Below are 18,634 nucleotides of genomic sequence, written 5' to 3'. Positions count from 1 at the left end.
CAACCTTCGGTTTGCCGATGACATTGTTCTATTCAACAACAATGCAGACGAGTTACAACGAATGATTGGAGACCTTAACAGAGAGAGTGTAAGAGTGGGGTTGAATATTATTATGCAGAAGATGAAAATAATGATAAATAGCCGGGCAAAGGAACAAGAGATCAGGATGGCCAGTCGGCCACTAGAGACTGTGAAGGAGTACGTGTACCTAGGTCAATTAATCAGACGGAATCCTGATCATGAGAAGGAAATTCACAGAAGAATAAATATCGGTTGGATTGCATACGGCAGACATTGCCAGCTCCTGACGGGAAGCTTACCACTATTATTGAAAAGTAAGGTGTGCAATCAGTGCATTTTGCCAGTGCTGACATATGGGGCAGAGACTTGAGAATTAGTTAAGGACCGCGCAAAGAGCGATCGAACGAAGATTGCTAGGCATAACGTTAAGAGAGAGAAAGAGAGCGGTTTGGATCAGAGAGCGAACGGGTATAGACGATATTCTAATTGACATCAAGAGGACAAAATGTAGCTGGGCAGGTCATGTAATGCGCCGGTTATATAACCGTTAGACCATTAGGGTTACAGAATGGGTACCAAGAGAAGGGAAACGCAATCGAGGACGACAAAACACTAGGTGGAGCGATGAAATCAGGAAATTTGCGGGCGCTAGTTGGAATCGGTTGGCGTAGGACAGGGGTAATTGGAGATCGCAGGGAGAGGCCTTCGTCCTGCAGTGCACATAAAACAGGATGATGATGATGATGATGATGATGATGATGATGATGATGATGATGGAGGTGGTGGGCCCCCCCCGGAAATAAATCCTGGGTACGTGCCTGATAAGTGTCCATATATTTCCTATCGCAATAACATAATAACAGTATCCGGCAACTGAAGCATGCCGGGGCCCATTACGTTCCGCAAAAGAAGTAGCAATATTGAACTTTCACCACGCGACAATTCGCTGCGCCGCAACAGCCTTTTGCGTGTGTGTGTGTGACTGCGTGCGTGCGTGCGCGCGCGCGTGTGTGTGTGTGTGTGTGTGTGTAATTTCTCTTTTTTTCTATGTTCTGTTAGATGCCTGTTTACTAAATCATCTTGCATTTCACTCGCTTTAATTCATTCATAAAAATTATGGATTTCCAAGTTTTTCGCTTAGCATATATGTAAAATCTGCCCGACTTTTGGCCAATCCCGTGAGTAGGCATGTGCCAAAGACATTTTAGGTCATCATCATCATCAACAGCAACAACAACTTACCGTTGATCACCGCTGCTAGACCCAGACTGAGTCTCTCGACCACCGGAATCCGGCAGTTGTCGTGGCAGCCAGAAATGTTTCCTTTCCACTATTATACTGCGAGCCAAGTGAAGCAGTGCCTGGAGAGCAACATACTGGAGCTCGTCGATACCCTCGAACAAGGCTTTCGCAACATGTCCCTGGGGCCCTTCGGCGGCGTCGTTCAACCGGGCAGAAACGTCGTGCCCGTCCGGGACCGTAATGGGTGCGCTTAATGGAGACATCAGTCTCTTTACTTTATGAACGAACCGTCAGTGCTAGTAGCGAGGAATAAAATCGCCATAACTGCACGGCTAAAAAAATGTACTTGCGGTTCCTATAGCTGTGACACCTCGACGCTGTTTGGAATTGTGCGGGAGCAGCTTAAACTTGGATTTCGAGACGAATTATTATTCGCGATTTGCTTCGTGGTGCGCACGGCTAGCCGCTGCTGGTCGCGATGAATGGAGCACGGTAAAGGCGTAAAAAAATCCCGCCTCCCGGTTGACAGGATACTGGTGTCCATGTCGGCGTACAGCGCAGCTGGCGATGCCCTGGCCACGAGGGTGGTGACCTTCTACCCTGACAATCCTACCTCGGCCTTGCCTATTGTTCAGGGCGTGGTACTGCTCTTCCACGCCGGCACCGGCAGCGTCAAATGCGTACGTTGCTTCACCCTGTACGTGTGGTCTTTAACGCTATCGCGTTTACATGACAGTGGTGTGGCACGAAGGAAAAGCGACCCGAGAAGCTCGTGTCAGGATTTACGCCGCATCGCATGTGCACAATGCCCTCTGGACGCCTAACTAGGCGTGACCCCTGACAAATGATGTGCAAGAGCTGCCGCGCTTGTCTCCGTGCTCATCCGCAACAGCAACGACAGCAGAGGGAGGATGTGGGGAGAATGTTTGCGAGGAAATGGAGAGAGAGCGAGAGACAGTTTGGTGAGCTACGACGCTACAACCCAGAATGGCGCCGAAGCGCGCTCTTAGCGCCGACGAGGAGAAGGCTCGCATAAAGCGTCGAGCGGAGCAAGAACAACAAACCCAAGCGAAGCAGGCAGGGTAACATTTCCCCCCTCGTCACGGCTCTCGTATGCCGTCGGTATATCACCGCCAAATAACGACAATGAACGCAAACAGCAGACAAAGCTTCGCTTACATCGATTCCCACAGTGCGTGGGATTTGCGTATTTCTTTTTTATCCGTTTCTCGGAGACCGCATTTCACCCGCTAACAACTTTATACGTTATCGCTCAGCGCAAGACGCGCCTGCATGATTTAGAACTTAAGCTAATGTTACCGTTCAGTCTATCTGTTGTGTATGTCCTCGCCGAACCTTGTATGATCAGATTGCGTGCGCAACACGAATTGTGTAGTAGTTTCTGGAAGCCATGCTGGTACCAGTGATTATACTGCAATGTTCGACAAGTGATTTATAAAAGCCGACGCGCATGACCCGCAGATCGCCGACTGTGTTCGCCGCTATAGTTAATTGTTTTGAGTGTAATTTGCTTTTGCGGGCACAGGTTCGCCCAATAAAAAGGTTGTACACAGTTTAGCTGCTGTGTTCTTCATCGTCACTACTACGGGATAATATACACCTTCAAGCATATTTAATAAAACGAATAGTTCTCCATATATAAGCGTTCGGTTATCCACTGACATTAATAATTAATAATTTTAATATTCGTAAATTAAAAAATATTTAATTTAAAATTTAAGTTAAATATTTAATTAAAAATATAAAATTTTAAATTTTAAATAATTAATAATTTTAAATAATAATAAACCACTTACATTAATAATCAAAATGTTTAGAAACCATCGTCGATGGTTTCTAAACATTTTTATTATTTAAAATAATAGTTCGTGTCATTAGCGGTCCTTTAAGCCTGCACATTCTTCCCCGGCATTACACACATTGCTTTATTTTCTATTTTTTATTTCTTGTTCTAGGTAATGGATGCGAAAGAGATAACTGCTTACCGCACCGCAGCAGCATCTGCAGTGGCCACAAAGGTGAGATGAACCGCGACTTTCGATTTTTTGGTAGAGCAGTATAGACAACATGGTCGCTATATAATGGAAATGATTTCCCACGGCGCAAGTCGACGCGTGGACATGTGTGCATGTGATATTTTGTGCTAATGCTTTTCCGCCGAAGAAACGCTGTGATAGTATACAAGGGACCAGCAGCACACTGTTACTTTTCTACATAGCCCATATTTGGCTGTAGGTGTTCTGTAGTGTAACCATTTGCCTTTTAGTCCATAACTTCTCTCCCCTCAGTTAACGTTTGTTCTCCCGATGCCTACCGCCATCATAGACGCCCAGATAGGACAGCAGCTTATGCGGCGTCCTTAAGGAAGGACAGCATCCTCGCAGAAATCGTCCGTCAGGCTCTCGCCTGTATCATTTTGCTGTATAGCTCTGCATCGTCTGCAGCAGAGAAGAGTCACATCAGGCTGATAATTACACTTGACTGCGCATACTGTACCCAGTACCTGGCCAACGAGAAACCGAAGATCCTCGCCGTGATGGGGGCCGGGACGCAGGCGAAGAGCCACATCGTCGTGCTGTCTAAGGTGTTCAAGTTCGACGAGGTGTGTGCGCCGCACGCTTTGTCAGTGCCCATTGGTGACATCCATCTAGGCTACTAGCTGTTCCAATTATATATTTATGTGTACTTTCACTATGTGTGTCAATAAGAGATTCGGACATCGTTTGTACGACTTTCCATAAGTCAAAACAACGGCCCCGTAGAGAGCTTTCCTTTTAATGCGTTAGCATTATAGGAGTGTGAAGTATACACCGCGGGAAAGCGATCTTGCGCTCGACGGCGACAAGCGAGGTGATGGAGATCAGTGCTGGGCAGTATCGAAGATACGTGTGTGTTGAGTACTATCTACGATACTCTTTGGTATCTTGTATCAATATAATGATACGTCTGGCAAGACGGGTATCAGTATCTGTATTTCATATACATGAAAGGATGTATCGTGTATCTTAAGCTACAACTCAGCTATCGCAACATCGCCGTGCGATACTATAAACGTTGGCTGAACTCCGCTTCTCAAGCTGATACTGCTGCCACTAGGCCACCTGATAAATGAATATGTCGCTATAACGAACGCTTCACGTCAGCAGATAAGTAGCATATGAAAGGTCCATTGCAGCTTTATATGCTCTCTGTACACGCGGTGCGTCACAAAAAAATGTCGCTACTAGCGTTGTTGCTGCTCTACACATGTGCGGTGATACGGTATTGCGTAAACGCCAATACGCTTACGGACAAGGTAAAACTGGGCAGCGGTATTCGCGCCATCGGGCAGAGGCTTCTTATTGACGCTATTGTAATTAGATGACGACCCGCTAGCTGATCGGCAAGCAGAGCAGCGACTCCGATCAATTATACGAAAGCGGCAAGCAAGAACCGCTGACAGCGCAGTATATAAAGATCTTTCGTGTTATAGTCAGCTAAAGCAGCTCCAATAACTTGTTTCGGAATGAAAAAAATATATTTTGAGCAAGAAAGACAAATTTTGAAATACTAACAGACATTTCATTCAAGTGAAACAAGGTTGGTCGGAGTTGAGAAATTTTCAAGCAAATATTTTTGTGCATACACGCCTGCTGCTACATTATATATAATAGACATATCATCTTAAAAAATGCGAATGTATCGAAGTATCTTAAGATACAAATGGAAAGTATCGTATCGGATATAATAATTGCGGTAGTATCTTGAATCTGTGTCTCAAATACTTGTTGTCCGAGTATCTTGTATTGTATCATGATACATTTGCAAAGTATCTTTGCCCAGCCTTGACAGAGATGCATGGCTGTCGCGTTCGCTCGTCGCTTACAAGTCGTACGCGAGCGAGCAACGACATTCAGCGACGTCTCCGCAGTGTTTCCGGTATGGGGACAGCAAACATGCGCCGAAATTGGCGTGACGCGTGCTTTGTAATTTGAAGTCGACGTGTTTTACTGTAAAGAGCGCCATAAAATATTTCTGAGGGTCTCGTAGTAGGTTCTTATCCTTGCACGTGCCAAAATGTAGTCGTTTGCTCGTTCCGTGCGACAGTCGGTATAGTAATTTGATGCAAATATAGTTCCGGCTTCGCCCCATTTCATTTGGTGGAGGTGCGGGGTATCGATCCTCGTGCATGTGACCAAGCCTTCACCACTTCTCTTCGTCTGCTTACCTCACTGCCTGTTTTACGCCACTACGACCCCAGTGCACCGACCGAAGTTGATACGGACGCCAGGGGCGTTGGTCTTGGAGCCGTCCTTGCGCAACCCAAGCCTGGCTTTCCGGAATATGTGGTTGCACATGCGAGTCGTGCCCTCACGAAGGCAGAAACCAATTATTCTGTCACAGAAAAAGAATGTTTGGCTATAGTTTGGGCCTTAAACAAATTTCGCCCTTACTTGCATGGCTGTCCGTTCGACCTTCAAGGTGACAGACAACCACGCGCTCTGCTGGCTTGCGTCACTGAAAGACCCGTCGGGGCTTCTTGGACGTTGGGCTCTTCGGCTCCAAGAATTTGACATTCGCGTCATCTATCGATCCGGGCGCCAACATTCTTATGCAGATGCGCTCTCCCGATCCCCATGCGATCCGACGAAACGCCACCCTCATCCATAGAGTGCCCGGTTGCGACGCTTGCTGTTACTGACATGCCGTCTGAACAGATAAAAGATCCGTGGATTGTGTCCCTCATTGACATTCTTAAGAGTTTTTAAATGGCTACACCCCCTCGAGCCCTTCGTCGCCAAGCCACCCATTTCGTGCTACGGGACGCCATCTTGTACCGCCGAAATTATCAGCCGGACGGTCGCAAATGGCTGCTAGTCATCCCTCGCCATTTGCGCTCCGACATATGCACGTATTTCCACGTCGACCCCCAACAACCTCACGCTGGCGTCCTGAAAACCTACGAGCGGCTCCGCCAGTGCTACTACTGGCGCGGCATGTATTCTTATGTCCGCAAATACATTCGGACATGCGTGGCCTGTCAGCGACGCAAGACATCTCCTCATACGACAGGCCCTCTGCAATCTTTACCGTGTCCTGCACGTCCTTTTGATCGGATTGGCATTGACCTTTATGGGCCTCTTCCATGCACTGCTAACAGAAATCGTTGGATAATTGTCGCAGTAGACCACCTCACAAGATATGCCGAAACTGCTGCACTTGCATCGGCTGCTGCTCGCGACGTCGCCGCATTCATCTTACGGCACGGCGCACCGCGAGAACTGCTCAGCGACCGAGGCCGTGTCTTCTTGTCCGAAGTTATTAATGAGCTACTTCGCCGCGTGCCGCACTATTCACCGCACCACTACGGCGTATCACCCACAGACTAACGGCCTAACGGAACGATTCAATCGCACTCTTGGTGACATGCTCACCATGTATGTTGCGTCTGATCATTCCAATTGGGACGATGTCCTCCCTTTTGTGACGTACGCATATAATACCGCCGTTCAGGCTACCACAGGCTTCTCACCATTTTTCCTTCTTTATGGACGTGAACCATCCACTACCCTCGACGCCGTGCTACCATATCACCCGGATGCCTCTGAATTCACTCCTCTTTCCGAAGTTGCTCGCCATGCTGAAGAGTGCCGCCAACTGGCTCGCTCGTTCACGTCGGATACCCAAGGAATCCACAAAGACGGCCACGACAACGATCAGCCCACACAGTCCTTCGCCGTGGAGTCTCACGTCTGGCTTCGGCTGCCCTTCCAAGGTCCAGGCCTTAGCCCAAAGCTTACTCCGAAATATCAGGGTCCGTATACCGGATCGTCGAGTGCACATCGCCTGTGAATCATGCCGTCGAACCGGTGACACCATCTTCGGACAAACGCCGCCGCGGCCGCGAGACGGTTCACGTCAGCCGCCTGAAGCCGTACCACGACCGCCCTTATCGTGTCATCACCTTAGGTCGCCAGGATGGCTCCTCTTCGCCGCGGGGGCAATTGTACGGTGGGTAATATGCATGTGGCACTGTTCGGGCTGCCACCGCTGCGGCGCGAGACCCAAGCTCGGGCTGCTGATGCGATGGGCTAGGACTCGTGATCAAGAGCTACTTGCGATCGGGATATATCCCTCGACCGAGCTGCAATAAACCCCATTTCAATATATATACATATATATATATATATATATATATATATATATATATATATATATATATATATATATATATATATATATATATATATATATATATAATGCTCCAGCGAACACTATCAATTTTTTTTTTAAATTGCGGGTGGCAGATAGCACAATTCTAGTCCCTGAGCTTATCTACTCAAAGAGGTGCAGATATGCACAAAAGAATGAAAGCACATAATTTAATAATTAACAAAAAAAATTCGAAGGGACCGACAACTGGTCAGAATGTATTGTAAGTCGTTGATGGAAATTAAATGACCATGATTTATAGCGACAGAATCCAGCACGCTGTTCGCGATTTAAGTATTAATTATGATTTTAAATTGGCAAAGAAAGTCGCAAAAGCCAGTAAGTGGCGAGGCCTCGCGGTGCATTAAATCTTGGTACTTCGGATGTATCCCATGAGATTACATTGCGTCGACTGTTCAGCATAACTGTTGCTTAATATATTATTAGACACTCCCGCTTTATTCTGTGCTTCTGAAATCAAACGCGCAAGCATGGCTACGCAACATGCTGAACTGGGTATGACGTGTAAAAGCGTCGTTTCGTTTTAGATACGATTGGTTTCGTTTTGACTGGTTAAATACCAAAGCAGTTGGACAGGAAACCATGAAAACACGTAGCTATTACCGCATAATTATTTAACACTTCGGAAAATAATGAATCGCTGGAACATCGACTTGATAAATGAAATAATACTTTCTCTCAGCTATACGCGGCCGCACTCGTCGCCTGCCTCACATGGATGCCGGCGTTAATCGCTATCGCGCTCACCTAGCTATCGCCGTTATGAGCATGCTTCCAAGGAACGACCACGTCTTCACTGCAGATCGCAAAATTCTGATAAAAAATGTTCCACGGCGTTCTCCGCGTTGCCACTTGATGATTAGGCACTCCGACCGGTAAGCCTTCCAGTGCACTAAAGAAAGAAAAAAGGTGCTGCGTAAATTGGTTGTCAGTCCCTTTACTAATTACTTTATAGCACATATTGAAATTTACAAATTCTACCGGGTGAGACTCGAAGGCATATCCACTTGAAATTAACTGTGTCGATGACGTCATTTACGAGATATGAGCCGTCAAAGTTGAGGCAAAAATGCACTTTCGTTCCACTTACATTCTAAACAAAACATCGTTTTATGCATTGAAGCACAAAAGTAACTGGGACGCCAATGCATTTCTCCGCAAAGTTCGGGTATTATTATCTCGAAACTGATGTCATCCTGAGTATTTCATCCAATTCGCCTTGCGAAATCCCCAGCTAGAATTTGTAAATTGCAATATGTGCTATAAGGTAATTAGTTAAAAACGTAATTAGTAAATTCTTGTTAATTTGTCGATTATGCATTTAAATTATGCTACAAGTAGTGTCCGCCTACCCGCCGCGGTTGCTTAGTGGCTATATATATTGTTGGGCGGCTAAGCACGACGTCGCAGGAATCCCGACCATGGCGGCCGCATCTCGATGGGGGAGAAATGCGAAAACACCCGTGTACTTAGATTTAGGTGCACGTTAAAGGACCCCAGGTTGTCCAAATTTCCGGAGTCACCCACTACGGCGTGCCTCGTAATCAGATCGTGGTTTTGGCACGTGAAACTGCATAATTTTTGTTATTGTCAGCCTCTTCGAGTAGACCTGCTCATCCATGGATTAAAACTGTGCTATTTGAAACAGGAAATATTAAAAACTTGTTGAAAGTGTTAATTCGCTGAAACACTGTGTATATGTATAATGAACGAGAAGAAAGGAAACCGAGGGGCCTGATTTTATTAGTTTTATCATAAGAAGCCAACAAACAATGGCACCAAGGACAGCGTAGCGGAAATTATCTGCAGTTCCCGAATGAATTAACGTTAAATAAATGGAAATGAAAGTGCATGAAAAAAATGGCTGTGGCTTAGCTAAGGTTAAGCCCAGGATGCGAAGCATACTAGCCTTTATTTTAGTTGTTGAACCACTGTTTAGCCTGGTGAACTGCTGTTGCTTGGCTATATTTGGTTCGGCTAGACGAAGAAACAACTCATGCGTTACTCTGCTTCGCCTTCAAGAGTGGAACGCGACAGCGTTCCCGTCGACCCGCCAAGGGGGTGTAAGACAATGGGCTACGGCGCACCGACTACGCGCCCCGCATTGGACGCGGTGAGCGTCGAGCAACGCAGCGTTCGGCGCGGCAACGAAATGTGCGCCTGAGCAAGCGACGCACGCCTGAGCCTTAGAAACAGCTCGTTTCTAAGGCAACACCGCATTCACTAGAGGCGCTTTTGTACCGCTTTGAAGCATCGTACTCGTGGCTCAGTGGTAGCGTCTCCGTCTCACACTCCGGAGACCCTGGTTCGATTCCCACCCAGCCCATCTTGCAAGAGTTGAGCCAAAGCCACCTAGAAACAGTCTCTGTAGCACGCCGCAACCTTCGCTTCTCATTCCAATGAGCAGCTCTGTCTCCAGGAGGCATCTCACCTCGTGAGTGTCTAGCAGAGGCAAGCGCAGCTGCTTATATACCGCCGCGACGGCGCGAGTTGGAGCCCCGTTTCTCCTCTGTCGTGACGTCACGGTGTCACGTGGTATTGAAGGCGACACCGCCGCGCCTGAGGAGCTGGGTTGAGCTCTAGTAATATGCTTCGCATAAAAGAAAAAAACAACAGCTGGGCGCAGGTGGGGCACGTGCCCACGTGTTCGCATTACGCGTGCGATGCTCTTACCCATGGAGCTACCGCGGCGCCGTTTTCCCATCCACTTTCTGGGGCATTTAAGTTTATACTAGAACTGGCCCTGGGAGTGTTAGCCAGCGCCACCACTCACAAACCTTGTTGGCAGATGTGGAAAATCCTTTTCACTGATAATCTACGCGAACATTTTGGGTGAAGGCAACCGGTCACTAAAATCACTCATGTTACCTGACGGCATCAAAGCCGCCGTATTCGAGACCCTCGCTATGTAATGAACGAGAAGAAAGGAAACCGAAGGGTCCGATTTGAGGCCCCTCGGTTTCATGTGAAAACCGCGGCGCGGTAAGTATTGCACGCGTACGAAGACATGGTAGCACTTTGTAGTCCAACATAGGTTTCTAGCATCTTGAATAGGTCACTTGGTGTAGCGTTCCGAACGAACGCACGAGAACCAGAATCGCAGTGGCCAGGTCCGCAACGGAAGTTATCAAGGACAGCGGGTCGAGACTCGGTGAGCGTGAGATATTGAACAAGGTCGCGCGCAGAAATGCGGAAGCAGAGGGAAACGCGTCTAACAAGAACTGTCGCAGACTTCCAAGTCTGCAGCAGTGCTTGTGGGAGCTGTTCTTTTCCTTCGCCGCCTTTAGATGGCTGGCCTCGTTCACGCGACCTGTTGTCTCGCCTGGACGTTGCGTTTCCCAGCGGTATATATCTGTCCGCCTGCCGGAGACGAGTCGAAGTGACCACGCAGTCGCGCACGCACCAGTTGAGTGCTCGCGCTATATCTTTCATGCAAACGAGCCCGACAGGCGCGTGCGCGTGTGCCGCGCAGATCCGCGTGTGGAACCACCGCGAGCACTCGGCCATGTCCCTGGTGCACGGTCTGGCCGAGTGCGGTCTCAAGCTTCAGTACGTGTCCTCGCCTAGGGACGCCGTTCACAACGCCGACGTGGTCGTGACGGCGACAGCATCGCCCACGCCCATCCTGCAGTCCGAGTGGCTCAAAACGGGCGTGCACGTCAACGGTACGCGCACATCGTCAACTCGCCACTTGTTCGTTGACTGTAATAACAGTGAAGGGCGAACTAAGCACGGTTGTCAAAAGGTTGCACTCCAGCTGTCATGTAACCTAACTACACTTATTATTCCCGACATTAACGCCCCGAAAATCAGTAATTCACAGCATTGCACCTTTCTTATGCAATCATATCATTTTCCTTGTTTCTCCGCGTTTTTCTTTCCCGTTTCTAATCGTTATCACGATTTGCTTTTGCCGTTACGTCTCTCCGCATTCACTTGAGAATTTTGATGTTTTCGCCACATGCATAATCTTTTTTTGTGCTTTTTTGTTACCGCTGCATGCTTAAATATACGCTTCAGTATGTACCCACCATGCCGTGCCATTTCCTTTTTTTCCCCATTCCATCTTTACTACATCTCACGGAACGGAGTTTTTCAATGTGGTCGCCGTTTAGCCGTGCCCCACCGGGTGTCACCTAGACCACCGCGCGGGTCCGATGATTCGAGCCCCTCCGGGGGACGATCGGCTCAGCCGCGTGTGTTGCGCGTGCCCGAAGCTTCCAACAAAGGCGCTTCCAGAGTACCAGTTCTTCAGCTTGGTATAGCCTCCGAGGGCGACCCAGTGCAGTATAGGACTGCGCACGTGAAGTGAGCCGCGTCTCTTTGGCGTAGCCGCCAGAACCGGAGCAGCGAAAGAGAGAGATTAAAACATCTTTATTATTAAGATTTGAACGGCGAGAGTAGTGTGGGAGGAACCCTCAGTCCAGGGTCCCTAAGATAATTCCGGCGATGTTTCGAGCCCGTTGTATCACAGCTCGGAGGACCTCGGGAGGTCCGTCGCGGAGGGCATCGTCCCACAGCTCTTTGTTGCGTATGGGGTAAAGGAGAGTTGGCAAGGGAGGAAAGAGGTTTGCAGTGCACTCAGTCGTGCCGTGGGAGATTGTGGGCGAGCTGCCACAGCCAGGGCAACGATCTGCATAACAGTGTGGGTAGAGAATAGGTGTGCATCCGTCCATGGCCAGCGCGCGCGCGCGCGTCCAGACCGGCCGTTATTTGCTTCGGGTCGAGGAGGTTCGGCAAGGCCGGCCAACAAAAGGGGTGACCGGGAGAACAGACCAATCGGGTGCGCCCCTGATCCGTTTAGGGCCGGACAGCAGTGTTTACGGTCCTGAATGGCACCCCAGTACCGCTGCTGTACGGCGTCCTCGGAGGAGAAAGAGAGGGGGAAAGCGGTGGCCCGCGCGTGCCGAGTTCGAAGGCGACTTCACCGCGATGCGGCCCCTATATATATCCAAAACGTGCTGTAATATATGGCGCCGCAACGAAATGGACGAACGCAATCCCCACAACGCTAATAAACTCCATTCTGTGAATAGAGTGATTCAAACGACTCCGCTTTTTCACTCCGTCATTTCGTCAAGGGTGTAAAACCAGGGTTTCTTACTTTTTACAGTGGAGCTGTTAGAACCTCGCTGGGTTTCTCTTGACGTCGGCAGCTTCGCCGAGCTGGGGGAGAGAGTGCTGAGGGAGAGTGAAAGCAGAGTACAAAAATGTCATCGCGCAGCATAGCGACGCGGCGAGGGTGGGTTGAGCCTATAGGAAGGGAGAAGGAGTGGCGCGGCGGGGATAAAGCCCCTTAAAATTCGTAAAGTAGTGCCACGCTTTGAAGAATGCCGCCTCCTCCTCGCCCGCTCTGGCCAAGGCCGCCGCCTCGCGCCTTGCTTCAGCGCTATTTTTGCTCGAGAAGCGTCTACGGAGTGGCGAGGAGCGCATGTTGGCGCCGTTGCTACGCTCGAGCAGTGTAGGTGGCGCCACGGTCAAGGAGGGAGCGTGAAAGAGAGGAGAAACGAGGAGGAGTGAAGGCGGAGGAGGAGAGTGTCGCTACTTTACGAAGTTTAAGGGGTTTTAGGCGGGGACACAGGTGGTGTGACGTCATTGCTGTCCGATAAAACCCGGCGCGCTCTCTTCGGCAGTCCTCTTTCTCGCAGTGGAAAAAATTATGTCTGACTGCTACCGCAAACACCAGATACCAGCAGAACTGGGGGAATCCCAGCATAAGTAAGACAAAGTGTGCGGTTTAGCACTACTTTGCTGGCCTTCCCCCATCTCCGCTGGACTCTGGTGTTTGCGACAGCAGAGCCACGCATAATTTTTACTCCGTGGTGGTGGAGTGAATATATTGAGCTGTGGAGTTTTACGAGACATTTAGTCCTAAAAACTCATATTCGTGGGCTCATTATGCTTACAGTTGATGTGCTATAGTGGCGAGAAACCATATCCACGCCGAGCGAACTGACGCTTTTATTTTCCACCTCCTTCGTTACGTTGAATTGATGGAAATATTTATTGATAGTGTACTGTTTTTGATAAAAATCTGTTGCTTTGCTCCTTGAATCTAACTGGGCCCTCGGCAAAGTTAGCGACAAGAGTGATATTGCGCCCTTGCCTGCCTCTTCGCCGCTGCGAGCAGCGGTGGGTGCGCCCCGCCCCGACTGGCAGGAGCTGAGCGAGGAGCTGATGCGCAAGGCGGTCGTCTACGTGGACTCTTCCGACTGGGCCCGCACGGAGTCTGGCGACATCGTCTTGTCCGGGGTGAGCCTAACGACAGCACGAGCACGACGCAGAACCGAGGTAGCAAGTTAGCCGCGCTTTGTGTGTCTTCGAGCCGCTGTCACTTGCTGAGTATAGAAAAGATCGATCAGTCGGTTGATCGATTGATCAAACGCACAAATAATAATCGTGGATGCATCCGACCGAGCTTACTGACACACGCTGTTTATGTATCCAGTGGTGGGAATGCTGCTACAACTGCTTCCTGAATCTGCTATATAGCACGTTCGGTTAAAGCTGCTACATCCACGCTACATGCATATCAGAGAAACTACTCCAAAGCTGTTCCAGAACGTGTCGGGCGTGCACTCTCGAAGGCTGCAGCAAGAAGAGCTGTGGTCAGTGGCGTAGCTAGGTCATCTGGCACCCGGGGCCCTTAGCTCTTCTGTCATACCCCCTCCCCCCCTCCCCGGGGTGTAGTCGAGGAAGGCGAGGATATCGACAATTTTCGGGTGTCTTCAGACGTATATGACACCTCCCCCCCCCCCCTCCCCCTACTGGCCCCGGGCACCCGGGGCCCGATAACCATTCGGAATCGTCATTTTTCGTACTACAAAATATGCTTGCAAAACGCTCGTTCACTCAATGGTTGGTATACCTGTGTCCTGCCCTTGCGTTACTGTTGACGCCGCTAGCCTGAACATCGTTCAGTACGGTATATAGGAGTACGGGACACTGCCAGTCTTCTGTCTCGCCGTACTGAGGTATATATGTGTATACTTATCGTTGTTTCACTGTTTGCGCAAAACTGCAGACTCCTTTTTTTTTTCTCTCCTTTTCTTGCGTGCGACACACTGTAGGCGGAGATATTCGGCGAGATCGGCGACGTCGTGCTGGGCACAAAGGAGAATAAGCGCGCTGAAACAACGGTCTTCAAGTCGCTCGGTAAGCGGACGCAACACGAGCGGATCTTTTATGCGTTGCATATTGCAATCACTCAGTTCAGCCCTAGGGCGCGGCCGGGCAGCCACCATTGAGGGTATGAGCCATTGTTCATTGCTGCGCGTCTCATATGTGGGTCTATTCTCTTTTAAGTTTGCTATGTTTGTTATTAAGTTGCTTCTATTTTTATGCGTTGCATATTGCAATCACTCAGTTCAGCCCTTGGGCGCGGCCGGGCAGCCACCGTTGACCTTTAGCGCAACCACGTGACGTGACGTCACGACAGCCGGAGGAAAAGCTGGGCCCCAACTCGCGCAATATGCAGCGCATTCTTGGCTTGACCAAGCTAAGCCTGCCCCCCCCCCCCTTTTTTTTTTCGAATTTCCTGTATACGTTTATCTCTAGCCGCCACGGTCGCTTAGTGGCCACGGTGCTGTGCTGTTAAGCACGAGGTCGCGGAATCGAATGCCGGCCGCGGCGCGGCTGCATTTCGATGGGGACGAAATGCGAAAACACCTGCGTGCACGTACTTAGATTTAGGTGCACGTTAAAGAACCCCAGGTGGTCCGCATTCATTCCGGAGTGCCCCATTACGGCGTGCCTCATAATCAGATCGTGGTTTGGCACGTATAAAACCCCATAATTTAATAATAGACATACCCTTCTCGCTTTCTTTGTTTTCTTCTTATTCTTTCTTCCTTTCTCCCTTCCTTTTTTGAGGCTGTTTACGTCACCATACGTATAATGCAATTCTCGCATACTTTTTTTCCCTTTTGACTATTCCGCAGGCGTGGCAATAGAAGACGTTCTGACAGCGGACCTTGTCTATCGTCGGTTGGCGGGACCCTCGAGAAACTAAATACGAGAGGGAGAGCGAAGGGCGCGTAGTTTATATTGCATAGGCTAGCACGTTTCTCGTTCAACCCACGGACATTATCGGAGTACAGAGGAATTATCGGAATAAATAAAGGATTCAGTGTTAGCGGACGCTGTCGGCTCTGCGTATAACACAGTCTGGGCTCTCCACACACACACACGCAAACAAACTCTCTCTCTCCTATGGAGCGTGTTTGAGGGCGCCGCTTTTTGATGTGGGTGAACGGTTAGTCACGGGATATAGTTCACTTTTCGCGTGTTTTAAAGGGCCAATAAGTTCCTGGCTGAAAGCATGCCACTTTTAAGTTTATTTTTTTCTCTACGAGTTCTTCATAGACAGCACGCCCGTCAGAGCAGTAATTAAAAAAATAGCTAATTGCAATTACCCAATATACTGGGGCACACAGGGCCGTGCCGAGCGCATGCCCTCTAAAAATCTTTTTTCAGCCCAGTGGACATCCTCTCTGACGGAACACTTCGCTTTCGAGGCGCGGACCAAGCCTGCGGCCCTGTGCGATCAAAAATATTCGGGTTTGCTATGGAACGATTCGACTAATTAAAAACGTGTTGTACTTCATTCCGAGCAAATCGCGCAATGTTTCGCATTTTGTTTAGTTGCATAACTATAGTCGTGATTAAGTAACCAACTTCCCGCAAGCCCCAAATTTAGAGAAAAGCTTCCAATGGGGAAATTGCAGCGCGTTTCTTGGAAACGACCGATTCAGCAGTATATAACTTCCTATAGCTATTATGCGATCATTTCTTTTTTGGCGGCATAGAGAGAGGCCGCGAAATATGGAAGCAACGTACATGACTGACTTGCTGTCTTCGAGCAGCGATAACATGTGCTCTCAATCGTGCCCCAAAGTAGCGGCAATAACTGGGCGGCGGCGATATTTGAGATTCTTGATCGTGCGTTTCTCAAGAAGAGCTGCTTCTGTTGCTTTAGGCAGTGAAACCGAGACCGACCGCTGGTGGGAGGGGAGCAACAGCTTTTAATGGGCAAGTGACCACGCAATAGTATACAAGTTACTTTACAGGGTGTCCCAAATATCACGCACGAAGATTTAAAAAATATGTAAATGCCGTGTAGCTGGACAAAACCAAGGTAATGTTGTTTACCGTCGCTTGCAGATAATCAGATTATTTATTGCATTGCGCCCAATTTCATAATTAGGCCTAATTGATCAACCAACTTCTCAACTACTGTAATTACATGAAAAATTTCAATGAGAAAATTGTCGAGCAACATGGAAGAACTCTCGATCGATACAGCTTTCTGTTGCTCAATACCTGCTAGATAAGATAAGAGGGTTTTTCCGAGTGAGAAAGAAGCCCGCGAATACATGCAAAATTCCTCGAGTGCGCTGCTCTTTATATATACTTATGATACAGTGTGTGCACCTGGCTTGCGTCCTTTATTATTATTATTATTATTATTATTATTATTATTATTATTATTATTATTATCGTAACGTTGCATTGCAGATTTGCACATTTTGTTTATTTTCCCGCGCATGCGCACTGCAGCAGCACACGCTAGAAAGAAAAAAAAAAGCGGGGCGGGGGCGACGCAAGCCAGGTGCACACACGGTCCTGTTATCTCCAATAAGCCGGGAAGCTTGCGCCGAATCAATCGTACCAGGGGCTGTGTCGCGCTGGTGTATACGAAGAGCCCAGCACACGAAACCTGCGCTTCGAGTGAACTTGGTGCGCATGCGCTATATATACCCTTGCTGGTCTCGTCGCTTGGCCAGTCCTGTATTTCATATACATCAACACTAGGCCAGTCTATAGGCCAGTCGACGCTCGCGTGGTGTACTGCTACAGAGTCGGTCGACTGTGCTTCCCATAATTCCCATGCTGGCTGAACCGCCCCCATTGCAGCTCCCGTACAAGCAGTCCCGCTCTGCTGACTCCCGTTGTAGCACTGCTACGGGTAGGCCACGCAGAGTTGGGGCTCCCGAGGAACGACAGAGACCACAAAGCGAGTTGTCGCTACCATTTCTCTGAAGTAATAAAAACATTTCGTATAGTCGTCAGCAGGTTTAGGGGTTTTGCAACAGCTTCGCTGGACATTCAAATTTTTAAATATATATTCTGTGCAAACTGATATTTGTCATTGCTTACATATTTCTGTATACGTGGTTGTCGCAAACTTGTGCTAGACAATAACAATTATTTTCTATGTTTATTATTAATACATCCGAACTGCAAACCTGTAAACCGTTTAGTTAGACCGCGCGCTCTTCTCCTTGTGGGTCATTTGTAGGGTGCACAGATCCAGTCAATTAAGCCTGTTCGAGGTTTCTTCCGTGCCCTTATACATTGTGTGATGTTTGCATAAAGTTAGTATGTTTACTCGTTTGTTTGGTTCAACACGCTCGCTTGCCCGTGAGGAATTCATAACTCGGACTGCCCAGCGGCGTTCAATCGGATATTAATGGTGTCGCATTCACAACTCATAAGAAGTTCTTATAGGTGTCCTCTGATTTATTTTTATTATTCCTGGCCGAGACGCTGACCAATTTTGTCGCTGACGGTGGCACTAAAATCGGCTGTACAATTTGTTTCTTACACGAACTAACTTATATAGAAGACATCTAAATTGTGCATGTTGTAAAACGTTGCGCGGAACAGTAAATCGTTGGCGTGATTTCGACTCGCAAGCGCTCAGCGCAGCCGCCGCACCAATCGTCCATGCGAAGCGGCTCGCCTGGCTGCCTATAGAGTGTTTTCTCGTCGCTGCCAACGGCGTCAGGAAAACTAAATGTGCTGTCACTTATGAGCGACATAAATGTGCAGACGTTGATCGTTTTGACGAATATATAGGCGCCTTATTACGAGCTGCGGACGGAGCACAAGGGCCGCCGTCCCCGGATCCGACGGCCATATATACCGTTTCCCGGCGATCGCCAGCTCGCCTGGCTTGCCCGTCGGCGTCGATAAGAGGCAGAGGTGCACGTATCGAGTTCGTGTCCACTGGACGCTTAGAGTGGACCCCGCTGAAGAGCGGCCAGATTTGCTCGCTTCATTTCGAGCGGGCCCGCTATAAACAAAGCCGAAGGCCGGTACACATAGGTCGGGAAGTTTCGGCCGAAAGTCGGTT

At 48.8% G+C, this 18,634-nt stretch overlaps 1 protein-coding gene across 2 annotated transcripts; it reads left to right on the top strand.

The window, feature by feature from the left end:
• The first annotated feature begins 1,264 nt into the window (after window positions 1–1,264).
• LOC135919533 (ketimine reductase mu-crystallin-like) lies at window positions 1,265–15,628 on the top strand. Of its 2 annotated transcripts, none has more exons than XM_065453424.1 (8): window positions 1,265–1,507; window positions 1,793–1,943; window positions 3,240–3,302; window positions 3,785–3,886; window positions 10,970–11,162; window positions 13,628–13,749; window positions 14,568–14,652; window positions 15,438–15,628. In XM_065453424.1, the coding sequence occupies exons 1-8, from the start codon at window positions 1,338–1,340 to the stop codon at window positions 15,506–15,508; spliced, it is 957 nt and encodes a 318-aa protein (XP_065309496.1). In that variant the 5' UTR covers window positions 1,265–1,337; the 3' UTR covers window positions 15,509–15,628. The 2 variants fall into 2 exon arrangements, with proteins under 2 accessions (XP_065309496.1, XP_065309494.1); XM_065453422.1 differs by having other exon boundaries at window positions 13,574–13,749.
• The last annotated feature ends 3,006 nt before the right edge of the window (window positions 15,629–18,634 follow it).

This window comes from Dermacentor albipictus, chromosome 3 (assembly GCF_038994185.2).
Source record: "Dermacentor albipictus isolate Rhodes 1998 colony chromosome 3, USDA_Dalb.pri_finalv2, whole genome shotgun sequence".
In the NCBI taxonomy this organism is placed as follows: domain Eukaryota; kingdom Metazoa; phylum Arthropoda; class Arachnida; order Ixodida; family Ixodidae; genus Dermacentor; species Dermacentor albipictus.
Note: the sequence above shows the minus strand (reverse complement) of the source record. Positions and strands in the feature narration are given on the sequence as shown.

What these genes read in the sequence shown, in the direction of transcription:
- LOC135919533 (XM_065453422.1), top strand. Translation starts at nt 1,338, where the DNA reads ATGTTTCCTTTCCACTATTATACTGCGAGCCAAGTGAAGCAGTGCCTG. An exon ending in CATCTGCAGTGGCCACAAAG is followed by an intron (nt 3,303 to 3,784) that starts GTGAGATGAACC and finishes TACTGTACCCAG; the next exon opens with TACCTGGCCAACGAGAAACC. An exon ending in AACGGGCGTGCACGTCAACG is followed by an intron (nt 11,163 to 13,573) that starts GTACGCGCACAT and finishes CCCTCGGCAAAG; the next exon opens with TTAGCGACAAGAGTGATATT.